We start from the raw sequence: 20,445 nt of genomic DNA, 5'->3' as shown, positions 1-20,445 counted from the left end.
TCCATGTCACTAATGCTCGCGGGCTCAAGCATCGACCCTCGTCACTCGAGCTTCAAGGAAGAGACAAACATTATAAGGTTAAAATCTAAAACAAATATATATGGAACACTTTTAAAGATGAGTGGAGTGTCGTTTGTTTCAGAGACACAAATAGACGAAATACGTCAAAAAAGACAGGAAGAATGGGAAAAAGTGAGAAAAGAAGATGACCCATTAGGTAAGCAAGGCTAGTGTGTTTGTTTACTAGCTGTATTTCTCCAGATCAACATAAAGGGTAAACATTATAACTAAATTTTTCGATCTTGATTTGAAGATTGATCATGTTGATCTGTTCTAGTCAGAGAAGTCCAATAATATTATTCAAAATTATTGCTGAAACAAACAATAAATAACTTACAGTGGACGGATATTTGCAGAAAGTCCTTGTTGTTCTGGTTCATTAATTTTCTGTAGTTTGCAACCTTAACTTGACTAAGTTAAGAATAAAAATACTTAGTAAGATAGCTTGGTATCTAAGTTGAATGTCAATAGAAATGTTAACCGGTTTTTCTTTGCCATACTCTGTGATTGGTTAAATTAAGCCCTTGTCATCTAAAGCTTACCCAGTCAGATACAAACCTAAAGCCGTTGTAGTCTGTCTTTGAATTGTGCTGGACACTGGATATTAGAGTAGTACACATGCACTAGCTTCATATACTCAACGATCAGTTTGTGTGTATTAATTTCATGATACTGGCAAATGTAAGTCAATTTGTTGTTGTTGCCATTTCTTTTAACTTTGGTTTACAGCAGTAACTTAACAGTTGCTCTAGGTTGAGACAAATTATGTAAAAAAGAATGCCTTTGAAATATTTTTAATGAACCCTTTTTTTGTGTTAGAATGTCCTGAACAAGTCCATGACAATAAGACCTTGTATGAGAGACTACAAGAACAGAAACAGAAAAAGCAAGATGAATGGGATGAGCAGCATCAGCTAAGTAAGTTCTTTGTGTTCCATATTATTTTACAAAATTAGTACAACTCTGTTTTTCAGTGTAGATTTGATGCAGGGATATTGTTTTGTAGTCTGAATGTAAATTTAATTATTTCTGATTTTTTTACATTTTTGCCTCTTTTTAGAGAATATGATACGAGGCCTTGATGGCGATGAGACAGTGTTTCTTGATTTGGTTGCCAAGCAGCAAGAGGAAATTGCCAATAGACGATTTGATGAAGAGTCGCAAGAGATTAAAGAATATAGGGTATGACGAGTAATACATTTACTTTTATATGTTACCCCAACATGACTGCCAAAATCAGTCAACCAGTCAGGCCATCAGTCAATCCGTTAGCTGGGGCAGATACAGGATTTTAGGCAAGGGGATTCGAGATAAGGAGCCTGAGATCCTTGAAATTGGGATTTCCGGCATTCTGAGGCCAAGTCAGTGTGCTACAATGTCTCATCTTTTTTAATTTAGGGGGTTCGACTGTACCCCCTGTCAACCCCTCCCCCGTCCATAGATCCGCCCCAGAGTTAGTTGATCAGTCATTCAGTTAGCCTGCCTGTCAGTCTGTCAGTCAGTCAGTTAGTCTCTCAGAGTGAGTCAGTCAGTCAGTCACTCAATCAGATTAAGTCAGTCAGTCCATCTGTCAGTCTGTTGGTCTGCCCAGTCCCTCACTGAGATAGTGGTTGATGGGTCAGCTAGTCGATTTGGTTGGATAGTTATCCAGTCAGTCATTCAGTTGTTGAGTCAAGCAAGTGACTAAAATTTTTTTATTGAATTTTCGTACTATTTATTTGTGTTTTTGTTACTTGTTTATTTTAATTTACATGTTATATTTATATAAGACAAGACAAGCATTGTAAATTTGAGGGAACTTTGCAAAGTTGCAATATATTGAATTGATATAAGGTTCAGAATAGCTCCTACTTGGTGTTGGAAACTTCCTAGTCTATTACATAAATAATTATGGTAAACATAATGTACAAGTTACTGCATACAGATTAATGATAACTATTTTTTTTACATTTTCTTATTTGATCGAAGGATGCAGTTTCTCAGTTTCAGAGCACAGTAGTAGCTGTGCCTACAAACATCAAGTCACCAGGGTCAGCAGTATCAAACAGAAAACCCTCTCAGGAGTGTGGGACCAAAAAGAGTCAGTTACAGCTTATAGCAGGAGCAATAAAAAGAAAAAGGTATGTGTAGATAACTACCACAGGTTCATTCTTCTCACTTGATTGATAGCTGCCACTTTTGCTTAATGCATAACACCACCATATCAAGTTTTCAATTCTGATTGATGACAAAGTTTGTTGAGCCTGAAGGAACCATATGACTACTAGTAAGGCTTAGCATGGGGATATAAGTGAGTGACCGTGAATGGAGTACAGGTTGTTTTTGAAAGAATTATTAGGGATGGGGGTAGTGAGTTATAATAGCATTGTGAGTTGCTGGGTTTAGATTTACCATCTGAGGGTGTTATTTTGTTGATAAGGAGTTTTTCAGGCTTGACAAAAAGTGAGACCCATGGTTTTCATTTTTTCATGTGAAACAGCTGTACATAGCATTTTCATTTTACAAACTTTAAGTACCTGCAAATTATAAGGGGGCACTGAGAAAAAAGTTAGGTTACATTCTGAGCCACTGGACTTGTTTGGTTCTGGTGTTGTCTCGATACTTTTGGGAGTGCAGGAATTTGGCCTCATTTGCCCCCCCCCCCCCCCCCAACTTCATTGTGGGGGCGAGCGAGCTCATTTTATAGAAAGAGGTTCATTTTCTGAAAGAATAGATAAAACTGCATTAGTTATGCATCTGATCCTATTTTCTCCTGTTTGCCACTTTATAGCAGCACTAGCAGTCAGAATTCACTGGAAAAGAAGTCGAAAACGTGTGATGAGGATGGAAAAAGTAAGCCATTAACAACAGCAAGAACAGAGTCCGTAAGGTCTCGCTATTCAGGCGTTAACGAAATTTTTTCAACTAACCACAAAACTTGAAACAGTCGACACACAATAGAAAACAAATATAAATCGTGCTGAATAAATTATAACATTTAATTGGCAATATTTAGCGAGGAAGCTAGATCAGTCTTCTAATGTTGGTTTGTTTAGATATCACAACATCAAAAAATTGAACATAAGTCGAACTGAATGACATTTTTGTGACACTGGAAAAACACGCCATTCGCAAGTTGTCACGCGAAACTCCAAACGCTATACTGAAATAGCCGTGCAGGTTGATAACAGATTGACGCCTTGCTGGAGTACGATGAAATAAAGTGCGAGTTAAGTTTGTTGGATTACCAGTTTAGGTTTGAAACTTTTTGGTGACCTCCTTGGAAACTGGCAGTTTCACCGCCTAAAGAAAGTAGAAAAAAACCTTTGGGCTATTTCGGTTTGTAACATGGTACAGTGGAACCCCGTTGGTACGTTCACCGACGGGACATGAAAATTTGTCCGTGATAACGAGGTGACCGTAAGGCGGGGTTCCATTGTAATTGAATAGCGTTCAAGGGTCCCTTTCAATTCCTTTCTCACTCTTTCGAAGAAGGGACTGAGTTCATATTACGTTTAATTTTTTCCTTTTATTGTTTAATTCTGTTTAGACCATAAAACAGACGTGTGCACGGCAGAAGTTCATGCGCAGGAAAATGTGCCTTCTGGGAAATCCAGCACAACTTCGGAAGAAGGTGAAGTTCTTAAAAGCAAAACTGGTACTCCTGTGAACTATGAGACAAAGTCTGAACAGTATCAAGAAAAGCAGGCTAAACCGGTCATTCCAGGACTTGGTGTTTATTCAGACTCTAGCGATTCAGAGACCTCTTCAATTGAATCATGACATGGCTCAGCCGGTCGTAATACAATGAAGCTTGTTGTCAATGATGGAAAAGCAACGCTTCGTCGTTCGTAGACTGAGTCACTTTAAATGGAACGCTAGCAATAAGCTTTCACCTTCAGCGCTACAGTATTGAGGAAAGTCTTACTCCAAGAATAAGCGACTTCTTCAAGTGACTCACAACGTCTTAGTTGTAATGAAAATAGCTTTTTGTCAATGATGAGCTGGTCTTGACGTTAGCGATTTATGGAAAAGAATCACTACGTTTAGATATGTGGCAAGTAAACTTGTCGTTCGCCGTAGAAGAGTACGCTATTGCAGTATGTGCGAAAGTGATTTGGACAGTTTGTTCCTGTTTTTAGCACTGGCTTAGCCACCAGCGTGACGGGAAGAAAACGAAGACAACGCAACTAAAATAGGTAGAGGGCGGTGGAAATGGAATGTACTAAGAACTCGTTTCCCTGAAATAGATCGACTCCTTCTGACACCGAACGATTTCAAATTAGCATAGTTTGTCAAATTTTGATGGCTCATCGATATTCGACTATTTCTGCTTTTTTCTCACATTGTGACTGTTAGTAACAATTCTGATAAGTTTTGTTCGATTTTAAGGGAGCAATTTTACAATATAGGAATTAGCTAGCTTTAATTGTGATGCAGAAATGTACCCTGGTGTCAGGGGTTTTCTGTTTTAGATTTCGTAAAAAAAAAAGGAAGAAAACCTCTGGGAGGTTACATATTAAAATCGAAGAAAACCCCAAGTTGGTTAAAGTTGCTGAGTTAGTTAACCTTTTTACTCCCAGGCACTGAGTATTAACTGCTACAGTAGAGAATGAAGAGTAACAGAGTGAATCCACCGTATAGGTCTTATTCCCAAGATAATCCTCTTTTGTTATTTTTAGACGTGGTACCCAGTTCTCCCACGGATAAAATTTTACCTTGTACATTGCGTAGATGTTTTAATGGAGGAGGAAAATGCGTGTTAGGCCGCTCGGGCTGTCGGTCAGTGTAAAACGCAAAGACTGCGGACTGCAGATTGCAGACGGAGGGTAAAATGCAGACTCAGAGTAAAATGAAGACTTTTTAACTGAATCCTGTTACGAAGCGCTAACCGTAAACAGGCTAACAGGAGCGTTATTCAGGGCAAGCCGAGTGATGTTCAGGCTAATTTCAAAATTGATGATTCTCTTTACTCGATCTTAATCCCTATCTGCATGGAAAATGTATTGGTATTAGGAGGGGGATTAACGCATCTATAGGTTTTGGGAGTGACCTCTAACACGAATGCAAAAAAATAAGCCCTTTGTGGCGACCAAAACAGCTCAAAGAGCCATTGACCTTATACTATTAAAGGACGAGTAAGTCGTCTGAATAAGTTTGGGACGAATAATGTTCGTCTCTCTGAGACGGATAATGCGCCTAAGACATAGATTCGGTGTTAACCGGTTCGTGTTACGTAATGGGTAAAGCAAGAGGTCCCCTCAAACTTCTCGAGGTCGTTACCGAGATTCTCCAGACTCGTCATCGCGCAAAGATAGCGGAATACAGGAAAGTATTGGCCGCTATTGCCAGGCAACCGGTGGACCGGTCTGCGGCCGCCTGCCTGGATTTGGTATCGCCCCTCGAAGACGACGAGCAACACTCTTTGGTGAACGAGAGCTGCGAGAAATGGGAAAGTATGCTGGATTCGGAAACGGAATTCGCTGTAGGCCAAGCGGTCTTTTTCCATGTGTATGTCTGCTGTTTCGAGAAAAGCGGGCCGTACCTCACGATATACCCAATGACACCAGACACGGCTTCGTGTCTCGCTGCTGCTGTCTCTCACTTGGTGCTTGGGACTCGATGTATCCCGGAATACGACTCGAGAAGGCAACGGCTAGAAAAACTCTGGAAAGGATGCTTCAGGGCGCGAGCATTGATACGTCTGTCAGGCTAGTGCGACCTCTCACTCTTGGTTTTGTCGTGGTGGACCCCCCCGGGGGTGGACCATTGGACGAAGTCTGCCTGTGCCACCGTGGATCCAACGACGAAAGACTATGTCAAGCAGTACATGGAAGTTACCTTGGCTTACTGCTCTAACCAATCCGCTCGTCTCGCCGTTTGGTCATTATAAATGCCATGTCCGTGGTGATGAGGCGTTTCCCAGACGATTCGGCGCCTGATTTCTTGTCGGAAAATTGGCCACGTGATTCAAGTGATGTCCTGGACGACCCGAGAGCGTTTTCTATGTCTGAAGAGTCTCAGGACAGGCACACTCGTCGCGGCAAGCACTTGAAAAATACCACTGAATCGTTGAAGAACCAAAGGAAGAAACGAAGCGCATTTGTTCCCGACAACATCGAGTGCAGTCACGGTCCTCTATTTCATAACCCAGACGAAGCTTTGACGAGTTTATGGAACTTTACTCGGTGACTTGAAGAGTAGTCGACTGTGATTTAGCTCTGGACTATGTCCCAAGCTGGATCACCGAAACTTTACGAGCCTGGACACGACTCGGTTCTCACGCGCAACAAAAATAGACATCGATAGACAGTTGTGAGGCGACGTCGAGCTTTATTCCATGCCTCGAACAATAGTCGACTGTGATGTAACTCTGGACGATGTCCCAAGCCCGAAATCTCTTTTTTAAAGCGGTACGACCGAGGCTTTGTGACAGTGGAAACGACTCGGTTCTCACCCTGAGCAAAAATGAACAACGATGGACGGTTGTGACGCGACATCGAACTTAAGTACTCCATGCCACGAACAATAGCTTGTGATATCAATAACGATGAGAAGTTGCGTTAAAAGGGGCAAGCGCTCCAAATATCGATCAGTGAATGGAGAAACGAGCCATGAACGGGAGAGAGTGCTGTGTGAGTGTCGCGAGCTGCTAGCTATCTCGGCGGCCGCGTGCACAGACGAGATTGCATCCGCAAAGAGGACATGAAACGATGTCCGTCTTGCCTGCGTTTAACCGATTCGGCGATGATCTGGGGCCGGTTTCTCGAAAACCCCAGAAACTTTTCGGACCCGTAAGGCCATTTTCAGTTTTTCTGTATTTAAAAATGGAGAAGTGTATACGCCTGAAACTTCTTGTATGAAGGGAACTTCTGTTCATATTACGAATATGTGAATGAAACAGCTCTGCAGTTATAAGGTTCGAGATTTTGCTATGGCATTAAAGGTGCGAAAACATTTCGAGACCTTCGAGAAACGGGCCCCTGGGTACCTATAACTGCACCCGAGCGTCCCTCGGATGTCATTGTCATCGACGATTCGGAAGACTACCCCCCGGCAAAACGACGACAGAAGGTCGACACGGAAGTTCTTGTCATTTGCTTCGAAGAGGGCACTAAAACAGACAAGGTGCTGACCACCGAATGTTGTAAACAGAAGGGTCACGTGTCCTGTCACCAAACGTATTACAAATTGCCCGCCGAGAGCCGTTCGCGGAGTGGCCGTAAGGAGATTGCCGAGGAGCCGGGCGTCCCGAACTGTTGCGGAGATCCCGAGAACATCGTGCTGCTTGCAAGAACGTGTTGAAAGCCATTCTGCCCGAGGTGCGCAAGAAACCTCGCCTCTGGAACACGGACTACGCGAATAGAGGACTGGTGGCCTCGATATGCTTGTGTAAAGGCTTATTGAGCGACTTTACGCTGAGCCGGTCTTATCTGTTCTCTCTGGATGCTGCGACTGTGACGATTCGATACGAAAATGGCGTCGAGAAGTCTGTCAGCACGCCTTCAAGACTTGCTGTGTTGTCTCAGACGGATAAATTAAATTAATGCTTGTTGAGCAGTACGAGTTGTGTTCTGTTGTGGTGCATCACAGCTGCGTTGTCTGGACTGTGTAGTGTCGTGTTGCGATTTTTGTTGTGTTATCGCGTAATGTATTACGTCGGAAAGCTTCGTCTCTTGAACTACGACTTTCATTTGGTTGACACATTTATTTTAACATTGCACAAGATATGTCAAGGTATAAATAGAACACAAGCTTAAGGCTGGTTTGCTCTGATATGATCGCAATTAGAAACATTCTAGGAAATTCAAAATCTTTTTAAGATTAAACATGGGCGAATGAGAAATGACTGCGAATAAGATCTTTGCACGAAATTATAAATTTAAACAACTTGGTTGAGATCAGAACCGGAAAACAGCCTAAGTTTAATTTATACTGACAGTATAACCTCGTTATAAAGACCTTTGACAGGCGAGTAAATCGTTCATTATACAGCTGCCATTTCTTTGTTAAAAGATATAGACTGAACGATTACTTTTAGGAGCTAAATTAAAGGAAAACGATTAAGTTGCCGGGCTAAAAATTAAAGACCTGTATGTGCTGTATATTTATTGGTTCCTCTTTAACCGCCCTCGGCAAAACAGCGCGAACTGACCCGTGTATTTTTTTATGTTTCTTTTTGGTATTGAATGCTTTAATGCACTCATCTGTAGAACTGAACTGACACTAGACAGATCCAAAACTGGGGCAAAAATAGACAGGACAAGGCCAGCTGAGAATTGGGCTTTCTTCGGCAGCCATGCCATAACTTTGGTCCTTTCCATATACAACTGAAAACTGTGTAATTCTCAAGAAATAATTAACAATAACAACCAACAAAACAATCTTGAATGACGCGACGTATTTTCAAGCCACAAGCCGTCTCATGTAGTCGTCAATTTGATGTTGACCGAAACTCAACCACACAGCACTAGTTTGTTAAATTGCGATGGCAGCAAAAATGTTTGTTCCATGGACATTCTTCAGTGAAAGACGCAGTCCTGAGAAGCTTCGGGTCTCGATTATAGCTTAACTTGTTTATTTTTGTAAAGTGTCAGTTTGTTGCGTTGCCTCGAGCGGTTCCACATATCGTTTCTTGCAAATATACAAGCATGAGGCAACAAGGAGGCTTGTAACAATCGCTGTTAATGCAATGACGGCGGGCACGTTCATTGCCATCTGCTCTTTACAGGAAAATGATAAAAAATCACCATTCCAGGATTCGAAGACACATCTATCTTGAAACGACGTTGCGCGAGATATCGACTGTGCCGCTCTATTGACGCAGTCTAAAAACGCTAAATGCTTTTTCAAAGCTGCCAGAAACACACGGTTTAAGCGTTTGTGATGTTGAAAGTAAACGAAATGTGCATATGACAGAAGGTGGTGACTATTTTAATGAGAAGTGTTTGACAGCTGTCAAGTACGTAGGCTGCAAGTCGTACAATAACGCAAATTACTTTTTTCTAATAAAAATGAAACGAAAGCCAAGAAAGCTCATAGGTCAAGGTTTTAAATATATCAAATACATTTTTCGATGTATGAGTTTATCTGGCCTCTAGTTCTCCACCATTTTCAAATTATTTTCGAGGAATTGATCTCATCTAGTTTCCCGCTGAGAAAGGAAATTAATGTTGCAGTGTCAAACTGGTTTTCGAGTACACATGAAAAACAATCTATTTGTCTACACTTGCGACTTTAATATTCAGAAACAAAACGGTCTGTCAGACCGGTAGATCACCCAAATGTTTAAATTTTGTCTCGCTAGCCTGCGAAGTTAATAAAATGTTTCTTTGTTTTTTGTGATTATTCCGGCTGAAGGTGTCTTAAAGGATTTGGAAGGCTCATAAAAACTGTTCAGCGTGTTCATGAACAGGAGCGGAGCCTGAAACCTAATTTGACCGATCTGTCCAAACATCGAGCGCTTTCCATTCGTGTGAAAAAAGAGCCAGTGAGAATTTTCACCAAATGGAACAATAGAAAGTTTCAACAAACAAAATGAGACGGGATGAGTGTTAACTAAATGACTGTATTTAAAAACTTGCTAGTGGAAAGGACTGTTCCATTTCATTTCCCACCTGAGCGACTGCGTATTTCATCAAGGAGCATGGCGTTAAAACCAAATGTTTTAGTAATTTTCTGATTCTTCCGGTAAAAACGAGCACAGAGGAATACCTCTAAAAATATTCCATTATTTCCGAAACATGTTCAGTGGAAAGGCCCGTCTCATTTGGTTGCCCACCGGATAAACTGGTTTTTCATGCAAATGGTAAGCGCCCATCATCTTGCGAAGGAGTGGCTGACGCAGCTCATGACAGCTTGAGTGGACTATTGTTGGGTGGAGTATTTCTCTGTGAAGTATTTTTGACGAGACCACTTGTGATGTGATAAAGCCGTGCCGTATTTGACATACCATGTCAGTCGAAACTAAGATTTAGGAGTAAACGGAGAAATAAAATCATAAAAATTTGTGTTACATAAGATTGGGTATTCAGCCTACAGTCACGCTTATGACTTCCTTTTGGTTTCACATGATGAATTATTTACGAGTTTGTGAGTTTTGTTTAAAAATTTTCGTAATAATTACAAAGTTTGCAATAATTGGCAAATCGATGCTAGCATCGATTATATTTTAAAACTGTCCTTTTAATCATACTGTATGAAGGTGTAGTGTAAGACGTACTTCTGATATCTTATAAAAAGCTCTTATGATAAAATTAATTGCAAGGTTCAACAGATCTTTAAACGGAGTTGTAAACCACTTTGTTATTTATGAACAGAACAGTTCTTTGTTGGAACAACAACGTTACACCAACTACGATACTTTATTCTAATAAAGCCAATATCGTCGTTGAAATAAAAACTTCCAAAGATAACACAAAACAAATAACCTGCTTGGTTTGTTCCAGGTGTGGTCTTTGATGACAAGACCATTACAAATTTATCATTACCAAAAAGATTGTAGTCGTTTGAATTGAAAGAAAAAGAACTTTTGAAACATTTTGACGAAATTACGCCTTGGTCAGTCGCATTTAAGATGGTTCATTTCACTAGAAAGAAAAAATTGAATTTCCAAGGCATTTCCCTTTAGTTAATGCAGCAAAGTATCAAATACAAACCATCGAGAAATGTAATGGAGAAAAATTCCCGTACTTAAAGAAATTGAAAAGAATTTGAAATTTACCTGCGCAATTTGGAAATGGTGCCTTACTTTAAAAATGGCGATTTGTCTTTTACAAAAGCAAATATGAGGTTAAACAGTGAGTTGCTTTAAACAATTAGGTTCATATGCCTTTACTGGATATTTTTTCTCTGTACGTTGTTTGCACTTGACTGAAGATAAAACAAATACCTTTCCTCACGCAACCTGTTTATTTATCTTGTTTGAAACAAATGTCACAAAATATGTAAATGTATGCATACTTGAATCATTAAGAAATCAATTCTTTTGCTTGTAAATCTGACCTTTGTTCCTGGAAAATTTCACTCGGAGAAGCATCTGCTGGAATGCGAAGGTACTTACTTAACTTCTACTTTTTTCGAAATTTCTCTTACATCTGACTAGACTATGATTTGCATTTGTAACACTGAATATTTCAGCCCTTTAAATATCTTATTAGACCGTATCTGAGAAAAAACTAACGGAAGTTAAAACATAATGTTTTTAAGAGTTTACAGTAAATCAGGTGAAGAGTGTCGTAGTGTAAGCGGTTTGTGTTATGATAATGAGAAGAAAAAACAAAACAAAACTGCTCCTTCACAATTTAATTATTTCGCACACGAATATTGCAACCTCAGGTTAAAAGTCACCATAGTGTCGAGAAGAATAGCATCACCCTTTTAATCCCTGTAAAGACGATTTACTTTTGTTGTTGTTCACCATAGTAAACAAATTACTGTAGTGAACACACTTTCACGGATAAAAGTATCGATGCTCAATTTAAGTAAATATTAGTGCAACTAGCTTACCTACCAAAATACTATAATTTTGCTGTTTTTCTAAATGGAATTAATTGCCACGAGAAGCTAACTCTTCTAGGTTAGAGTGACACAGATCTTTGAACAATTTTGTCTACATCTCTTCTTTTTCCTTACAGTAAGGGCATTTGCCCACAATTTTGTCGAAACTAATGCAGTTTGAAATTACTATATCCATGATGGAAAATGTTTAGTCTTGAAAATAAACCCTAATCGATTTGGTGACTATGGGCTATCATTCTAATGAGTAGAACGAGTCTAGTGGCTAACCAACAGATATCTTTTTGGAATTTCAGTTTTAGATGGAATGGTCTTGATGCCGTTTTACGTATTTTACTTTTATTCAACTGAAAGAAGAGTTTTAAGTAAACAATGTTTTACGGTAAAAGGTCGAGGTGGTTTCTTTGTAACAGGTAGCACCTTTCATTCCTTGCGTGGTAATTTCGAAGAAATTGCATACCTCCTGATATGATGAGTCAACCACGTTTAGTGGAAAGTCTTTTAATTTTAATTAAAATTGGAATTAACATCCGTGTAATATTTTTAACGTTCACTTCAAAATCACGATCAATTAATTACTTTTTTGAAATCTTTTTTCCTTACATAGGTATACGAAAAAATGACACCAATGTCGAAGACGTTATTGGGCTTATTGCTTTTCGCTGTTTTGTGTCCGTGGTATTCCTGTGGACTTGCGCCACAGTTTGACAACCGCGAAACGTCAGGGGAGGAGCCATTGCTTGACCCTGTCCCAGATCCCTCGGGTTCTCACTGTCAAAGGAACAAAAATCCAAAAGGTCTGGGGTTCATTGGCGTGAAGTACAACTTACTCAGGGGAAACCCCGAGGGGAAAACCGAGATGGGTGGTGTTGATCCGGGACTTGAAATCACTAGGAAGATTTTAAAGCTAACATACGAAGACGGCAAAGCAGTCCCCGACCAGATCTGCTACGAACCACGCCAGGTGTGTTCTGTGTCGAAATCAGCTAAGATCTTTGGTGGAACCAAACGCTACCAAGAAAAACTGAATGTCGATGTCACAGCCAAGGGTAAGAGTACAATTCCTGTCTATTGATGAAGCTTTGTTAAATTTTTATCTCTGCCAATTTGTCGTTTATTTTTTAGACCATATCTACTCACCCTTATCACAAAAACCAGAAACACATATCACTAAAATGAATAGAAAAAAAAAAAAATTCTTTTAAGTCCCAGGGTAGTGAGATTTGCAACCGACTGGCGCCTGTCGGTAAACTAATTTGCGTATCAGCTATGTATATAGTCCATTACTTTGAGGATCAGAGTCATTTACCATTTATTTACCACTAATTTAAGCGGCATTTAATGTAAGTGAAACTGACAGGGATTCCTCTAGATTGAAAATTAAAAAACACAATTTTTGGGGGGAAACGTAAGAAACTCTGCAGTGACTAACGTCTTCACTAATGAGTCTTTTATTTCTTCAGACACAAAATTGGCTGTGGACTGTGAACACTGCTGCTAGCAGCTAAGAGTGAATTTTCAACTGTCATGGAAACATAGGGGCGCAATGCTGTTTTTTGTGAAACTTGGTATTCAATAATTGTAGCTTTGTTGTTTTAAAAGGTTGTAATTTGCTTTATTATTCTTAACCAGGTGGCTACCAGGGCCTGTTTGATTTTTCCTTCAGCTTGAGTACAAGTAAGTATGAATTCTGGTTGACACTTTAGAACTGTCACTTAGTCCGAGGTCGATGTAAGTCAAATTGTCATTATTTCCGACAGTTATTCTTCTGAGGTCTTCTGAGATTGCTGAGATTGTTAACTGAAGTCTTTGGAAGTTTTACGTCTGTGGATTAAACCCTAGTGTGTGACCATTTAAATCAAAGCTATTGAGCAGTACTTTCATGTGGTACTACTCATTACGCTAAACAAAGCAGTTCTTTCTTTGAAGTCTGTGGGTGAAACCCGAGTGTGAGACCATTCAAATGAAAGCTTTATAAGCACTTTCATACGGTTGCCGGGTTATTATTTTGTATAAGGTGGTCTAAGTTTTGACTCTACAGGTGAACTGTGTCACCATTCAGAGGATGGTTTTCCAAGGATTTAGTCTGTACATGTATTCAACTTTTCGGCTTTGTAGAATGGTAATTTATTTACTTTTAACAAGCTGTACTACCTAATAAATGTCTACCTGCATGAATGAAGATTTGTTTCACTAATTGATTGATTGATTGATTGATTGAGTAATACTTTAATGAGACGCTGCTTGTTCTTCAGTATTTTATCAATCTTTTTGTTATTTGAAACCTCAACTTGACCGCTCTTGAGAGTGGAGAGTAAATCATACTAACGTACAACTTACTTCTTCTTTCACCACAGAATACGAGAAGGTGTCTAAGAGTACAAGCAAAGGCGAAACTGTGTACCGAGACTGCACTGAAATATGTAACAAAGGGACAGCAAGGTACAGAATGGGAGAAGTACAAGCCAGACAGTGGACTCTAACAGATGAGTTTGCCTACTCTGTTTGTCAATTACCCATCAGATACAAGAGAGGCGATGAATATTTTCAGTTTCTGGAAGATTGGGGAACTGTAAGTTGTCTTCAGTTTCAAAACATTATGGCTAAATTGATTGCGTTGAAATTCATTTTGGCTAAACTGATTGCAGTAGAACTCCACCATGGAAAGATTTTTTCTTGTGAGATATTTTTTACTTAATAGTTATGTGAGGCAAAAGGAAAATATGCAAGACAGACTCTGAGCATATTTAAAACCCGGAGGGGGAATCTACCATATGAAAAGGTCGGGGATTCTCGTCGGAAAATGTGAATTAAACCGTTAAAGGAGACCCATCTGGGTGTGAATCGAGCTTTATTTTAACCCTAAAAGGTACCTCTTCAGAGGCAATTAATAGGCTCGATTATCAGCGGCTGTTCAGGAGGGGAGCCCGCGCTAGTAGACCAGACTCGAGAGACCGGCGCAAATCGAGCCTAAAAACGGAAATAATGGCGTTTCGTTTATTATTATTACTTCGAGAGCACCTGAAAGATACTTTGACAGCTAAAAATAGCGGCGTTTCGTCATCAATACCCTAAGTGAGACCAGGAATCTTTGATTTATACCACCAAGCGAGATGATGAGCATCCTCGACCTTTTCATATGGGAGTCCCCCCCCCCCCCCCCCCCGATTCAAAATAGGCTTTCTTTCTATGTATTTTAAATGCAAAAGCATCTCGGGACATTTTATAGAATTTGGGCTCTTCCACTTCCCCAACACTGCGGACTTAAACCATGATAATCTATTGACTAGCAATTCTCTTTTCAGCACTTTGTCGTTAAAGTGATACTAGGAACAAAGACAATTACAAGATTCAGCAGCACTCTTCAAGAGTTCATGAATTTTGCGTCGGAAAATGTAAGTTCAAGAAAATTCTTGTGGCTTCAGGCGCACTTTAAATAACTGTAAAGATGTAATATTTTGTAATGTATCGAGTAACCTCAATACTTTTTCCTGAAAGGACCTTAGTCAGCCTCCGCCATTTTTGATGCCATCGAAATGATTGATATTGCACGGTGAAGCGAAATCTTATCGGTGTACTGTAAGTTATGTTCTTGAAAGTATGTTTAATTGTAGAGCAGTATTTTCACAGCGATTTCCTCCATTTCGACGTGCTCCGAATAAAATATAATAGCCAAACTCTTAAATGTAAACAAAAACAAAGATATGGCTGACTAGGGCCCTTTAACTCAGTTTTCAGTTTGCAGTTTTTTTTTTATTATCGTACACTATTTACAGAAAAAACAACTTAACGTAAGATGGTTTACAATGATATAGGAAAAATAAATACAGATAGAAATTAACTAGAAGAAACAATATTTAATTGTGTACAGTGACCAAAGTAGCCAATGAGCTTTCGAGTTGGTCACTGTCATGAAGATATAAGTTGGCGTTGGCCGCATGCTGAGTTAATTTAAATTAATGTTTACATTAAAGACGATATTATTATCATAAAAGAAGAAAGACATACATAAATGGCTATCTTTAAAACGGGGAACGGGGAATCGGGGAATCGGGGAATGGGAATGGGAATGGGAATGGGAATGGGGAACGGGGAACGGGGAACGGGGAATCTTTAAAATGGGGAATCTTTAAAAGCGGGAATCTTTAAAACGGGGAATCTTTAAAAGCGGGAATCTTTAAAATGGGGAATCTTTAAAAGCGGGAATCTTTAAAATGGGGAATCTTTAAAAGCGGGAATCTTTAAAACGGGGAATCTTTAAAAGCGGGAATCTTTTAAAGCGGGAATCTTTAAAAGCGGGAATCTTTAAAATGGGGAATCTTTAAAAGCGGGAATCTTTAAGAATGGCTGACTGTTAGGATCGAGAAACGCCGGTCAACGACCCATTTGGCAAATCGCTCATATTTTGCCCAAAGATACCCTTAGGTGACCTAATTCTAAAAATCATATTATAAGGTTCCAGCGAATTTTTATTTTTCAGAAATTCGCGAAAATTTGAAAGCGCGGTCAAAGTGCGGTTTTTCGTGTAATAAAATGACCGAAATAAGGTGCGAGGACGAAGCGCTGCTAAAGTCTTAAAATAAATTAAATTGACTTGAAACTTCACACAAATGTGGAACAACCACTCTAATTTATTCCTCGTTTTAAACTAATCTCAAATATGTTGATATAGTGGTTTTCCAAACCATTTTAAAAACACCTATGAGGCGTGTGAAAAATAACGGCAAAATATAGGTCATGTTTAACAGCATAAAAATACATCTGGTACCTCACTTTCCGATTATTTTACTTTACAGCCTTAAAATATCATTATTAGACATATACCATGCCAAGTTTCATGCTCGAACTCGCAGTATTTCCCTTTGAGAAAAACGAAAATCTATGTCAATGTGTTGGGCGCAAATGACACAACAATTATACACGAACAATAGACAAATCAGTTTCAACGGCGAAAGTAAAAGGCTATCATTAATCAATCAATTCAATCAATTAAGCAACTGCTATCAGTAGAAATATAATGTCCTCATAATGTCCAATACATAAAAACTGTTTTTAGACGTTTTCGATCTTTGTTTAATTTCCTCTCCGCCGTCATGTCTAGTTTGTCATCGCGTGTATTTCCTTAATGTAAACAACACTGTGAATGGTTCTCACAACAAACGCACAGAGGTTTCCTGGAACCTGGATGTTTTCGGTTCACCAAAACGCTTTAAGTTCGTTAAGACACAATAATGGGTCAACTTGGAATGCTGTTTAGCATTAAGGACGTTACAGGACTGTAAATTAATCGAGTTGAAATATCTTGAGGCAAATCAAAATCGCGCCCTTATTCTAATTGCTAAACGTAACAGCCGATCTCCGTTCAAGTTCAAGAAGTCGAGAGGTTAATTCGGCAATGTATCACCGGTACAACAACAAAATCAAACCGAGGTCATCAAAAGTGTAAGTTTAAAAGTGTAGTGGCAAGTTCGAAATAAATTTCGCCTATATGAATTGGAAACAAGAAGTGAAACGGTCTGACCCGAAACAAATAAACGAAATATTAATACGACTAATTTAATCCGAAAATGTTACAGAAAACATACCTAAGAGCCGTCGATTCCCGTCAATACCACTCCACATTGCCTTAAAGAGGCCAAGCTTTCTGCTGTAAGAATCAGGGGCCTCATGAATCTGTTTTTATTATATCGGCAACCATGCTGCGTGGCAGATATTCGAGACTCAGTAAAAGTTGTCACACAACCGTACGAGCAGCCCAGTCACGCTTTCACTGCTTTCGCGCAAATGTTCAACATTTCGCAATTACAAGTTTAAAGTAGTGACAGTAGATTGAAATGCGCTTTTCAAAGCTGTCCTATCCAGGAGCAATTATTTCTTGTTCTTGAATGGCTTTTAGTTGTAGCTACAGTCGGGGAGGGGGGGGGGGTACTCCCGGAAATTTCGAATATCTGTATGCCGTGGAAGATTAAGTGGTCTCTAGCTCTTAACGCCAACACTGAAACACCAGATGATTCTCGAAGTATCACAGGGATCACTAAGCAAAATAATTTTGAGTTTAGCTCCGCTGCGTCAGATACCTGTTGGCGCGCATATTGCATTGACCGTGGACAGGTGGAAAAACAGTTAAATCGGAAAAGCCTGTTGCACATTGTAATTCAGCGTTGTCCAACACGCAATCGGTCTGGTTGTAATGCTAATCGTATTTGATAGAATCTCAAGTTTTCTTTCGACACATACTCACGTACTGGGGTGGTGACATACTACTAGATGGGCGTGGCCGGGAGCCACGAGTCAAGTCAGTCAACTCGCAAAGCTCAACCGAGAAGAGTGATAGTGAACCACTGGTGGAAGGACTGCAGATTGTCCCTACGCCTTACCCTAATAGGTCTCTGTGTTATTCTAATGAACTGATGCTGTTACAATGATACTATTTAGCTTTGTGAACATGCTAATGGTCAGGGATTTCTTTTGCAATTTAGTCAGACATCGCTCTTTGTTTATTTCTGCTGGAAGCCTTGTTCTCTGAAGGAGACTTCAGGTCATTTTGTAAAGAGGTATGAACACTGCGACCTCAACATCAGTGCCAGTATCAACGGGTGTGACCGAGGAAGCGTCTGCTGATCTTTCCATGGATAGTAACCATCCACGACAGAGTGTATTAATGCCTTCAAGGCAGCTGCATTCGTGTCTTTCATAGGCTGTCTACTTTAGAGAGGCACTTGTCACTGGAGAAATGTACTTAGTCCCTGGAGAGACATTCCCTTATGGACTTAGCCAAAATGTGCTACAAACCCTGCTTGGAGCAAGCGTTGGCGCTTAACTCAAAGCCACAGTAGGTCACCAAGAAGTCCTTGTTGCTTTAAAAGGGGTTGGGCTCTCAGGGCAGTCAATGACAAGCAGCAATCGTATCTCATGGCAAAATCCCGCGTTGGTCAAACGACAGGCCGAAAGCTTGACGCCGAAATGGTGGCGCGGGAGATGCGCAGAGTCCGGGACCCTTATAATATTCGTCTTTTTCAGGTGCTAGTTTTTCTCTCACAGTGACGCTCTGCGCCAAAGTGATCCTGATGAGATGCATGTTCAGGCATCTGAAGAGGAGAGCAATTTTAGTCAGGTAAAGGAAGTTGTAGAAATAGTTCAGCTCCAGCATCCTTTGGTATACGACCAGCAAGACCCCTGTACCTTGGCGATGGAGGGTGGCCTAAAGAACGTGAAACTGCCTATGCTACGGTGAGGGTGCGAAGACATGGGATTAGATATACCTCTCCCATTCGTGCGCGGAATAGCTCCATACTCAGCGCTTGTGAAGTATTTTACTAACAACTGCACTTGCCGTAAGTATTCTTAGGAACTGTCGATGTTTGACTTCTTCGGTATTGAGCAAACATCTCTTGCCGGGGGGGGGCGGGGAAGGATCGTCAAATTTTTGTAGAGAGGGAGAGGGAGTAGAAGAGGGAGATCCTTTGGAGGAAAAACTAACGGCCGAATTTGGGAACGAGAGGGTGGTAAGATGAGAGACTCTGGGAACGAGGTTGGAATCGTCACCCTTTCCAAATTCGCTGCAGCGATTAATTTGCCTTTATCAACTTAGAAACAGATGATCTAACGTACTTTTTTCCGACACTGCGCGCAGGCGCAGCGCAACAGTGCCTTAACAAACTAATCACTCTAGAACATCTGAAAACATAGATCTCGCGAACAGCTTACTTTCCTTAAAATAGTTTTTCACAAAGAACTACTTATTAATGATTCTTTTATACTGCAAAAGAAAACTTTTACCATTAGCATGTTCATAAAGCTAAATAGTATCATTGTAACAGCATCAGTTCATTAGAATAACACAGAGACCTATTAGGGTAAGGCGTAGGGACAATCTGCAGTCCTTCCACCAGTGGTTCACTATCACTCTTCTCGGTTGAGCTTTGCGAGTTGACTGACTTGACTCGTGGCTCCCGGCCACGCCCATCTAGTAGTATGTCACCACCCCAGTACGTGAGTATGTGTCGAAAGAAAACTTGAGATTCTATCAAATACGATTAGCATTACAACCAGACCGATTGCGTGTTGGACAACGCTGAATTACAATGTGCAACAGGCTTTTCCGATTTAACTGTTTTTCCACCTGTCCACGGTCAATGCAATATGCGCGCCAACAGGTATCTGACGCAGCGGAGCTAAACTCAAAATTATTTTGCTTAGTGATCCCTGTGATACTTCGAGAATCATCTGGTGTTTCAGTGTTGGCGTTAAGAGCTAGAGACCACTTAATCTTCCACGGCATACAGATATTCGAAATTTCCGGGAGTACCCCCCCCCCCTCCCCGACTGTAGCTACAACTAAAAGCCATTCAAGAACAAGAAATAATTGCTCCTGGATAGGACAGCTTTGAAAAGCGCATTTCAATCTACTGTCACTACTTTAAACTTGTAATTGCGAAATGTTGAACATTTGCGCGAAAGCAGTGAAAGCGTGACTGGGCTGCTCGTACGGTTGTGTGACAACTTTTACTGAGTCTCGAATATCTGCCACGCAGCATGGTTGCCGATATAATAAAAACAGATTCATGAGGCCCCTGATTCTTACAGCAGAAAGCTTGGCCTCTTTAAGGCAATGTGGAGTGGTATTGACGGGAATCGACGGCTCTTAGGTATGTTTTCTGTAACATTTTCGGATTAAATTAGTCGTATTAATATTTCGTTTATTTGTTTCGGGTCAGACCGTTTCACTTCTTGTTTCCAATTCATATAGGCGAAATTTATTTCGAACTTGCCACTACACTTTTAAACTTACACTTTTGATGACCTCGGTTTGATTTTGTTGTTGTACCGGTGATACATTGCCGAATTAACCTCTCGACTTCTTGAACTTGAACGGAGATCGGCTGTTAC

General features: G+C 40.2%; 2 protein-coding genes across 3 annotated transcripts; both read left to right on the top strand.

The window, feature by feature from the left end:
• The first annotated feature begins 3 nt into the window (after nt 1–3).
• On the top strand, nt 4–4,324 carry LOC145466376 (PSME3-interacting protein-like). Of its 2 annotated transcripts, none has more exons than XM_081450094.1 (6): nt 4–217; nt 880–978; nt 1,121–1,242; nt 2,044–2,180; nt 2,831–2,892; nt 3,590–4,324. In XM_081450094.1, the coding sequence occupies exons 1-6, from the start codon at nt 4–6 to the stop codon at nt 3,820–3,822; spliced, it is 867 nt and encodes a 288-aa protein (XP_081306220.1). In that variant the 3' UTR covers nt 3,823–4,324. The 2 variants fall into 2 exon arrangements, with proteins under 2 accessions (XP_081306220.1, XP_081306221.1); XM_081450095.1 differs by having other exon boundaries at nt 2,029–2,180.
• A 7,851-nt stretch (nt 4,325–12,175) lies between these two features.
• LOC145466388 (uncharacterized) lies at nt 12,176–12,691 on the top strand. Its single transcript, XM_081450107.1, has one exon. It carries the CDS (start codon nt 12,176–12,178, stop codon nt 12,629–12,631), a length of 456 nt encoding a protein of 151 aa, XP_081306233.1. The 3' UTR covers nt 12,632–12,691.
• The last annotated feature ends 7,754 nt before the right edge of the window (nt 12,692–20,445 follow it).

The sequence above is a fragment of the Orbicella franksi genome, chromosome 13 (assembly GCF_964199315.1).
Source record: "Orbicella franksi chromosome 13, jaOrbFran1.1, whole genome shotgun sequence".
Classification (NCBI taxonomy): domain Eukaryota; kingdom Metazoa; phylum Cnidaria; class Anthozoa; order Scleractinia; family Merulinidae; genus Orbicella; species Orbicella franksi.
The sequence above is the reverse complement of the archived record's forward strand: the minus strand, read 5'-3'. Positions and strand labels throughout refer to the sequence as shown.

Bases quoted from the DNA above. Each gene is read 5' to 3' on its own strand.
- LOC145466376 (XM_081450095.1), top strand. From the start codon at position 4: ATGTCACTAATGCTCGCGGGCTCAAGCATCGACCCTCGTCACTCGAGC. The intron at 218-879 runs GTAAGCAAGGCT...TTTTTGTGTTAG, and splicing joins AAAAGAAGATGACCCATTAG to AATGTCCTGAACAAGTCCAT. The intron at 2,181-2,830 runs GTATGTGTAGAT...GCCACTTTATAG, and splicing joins GGAGCAATAAAAAGAAAAAG to CAGCACTAGCAGTCAGAATT.
- LOC145466388 (XM_081450107.1), top strand. From the start codon at position 12,176: ATGACACCAATGTCGAAGACGTTATTGGGCTTATTGCTTTTCGCTGTT.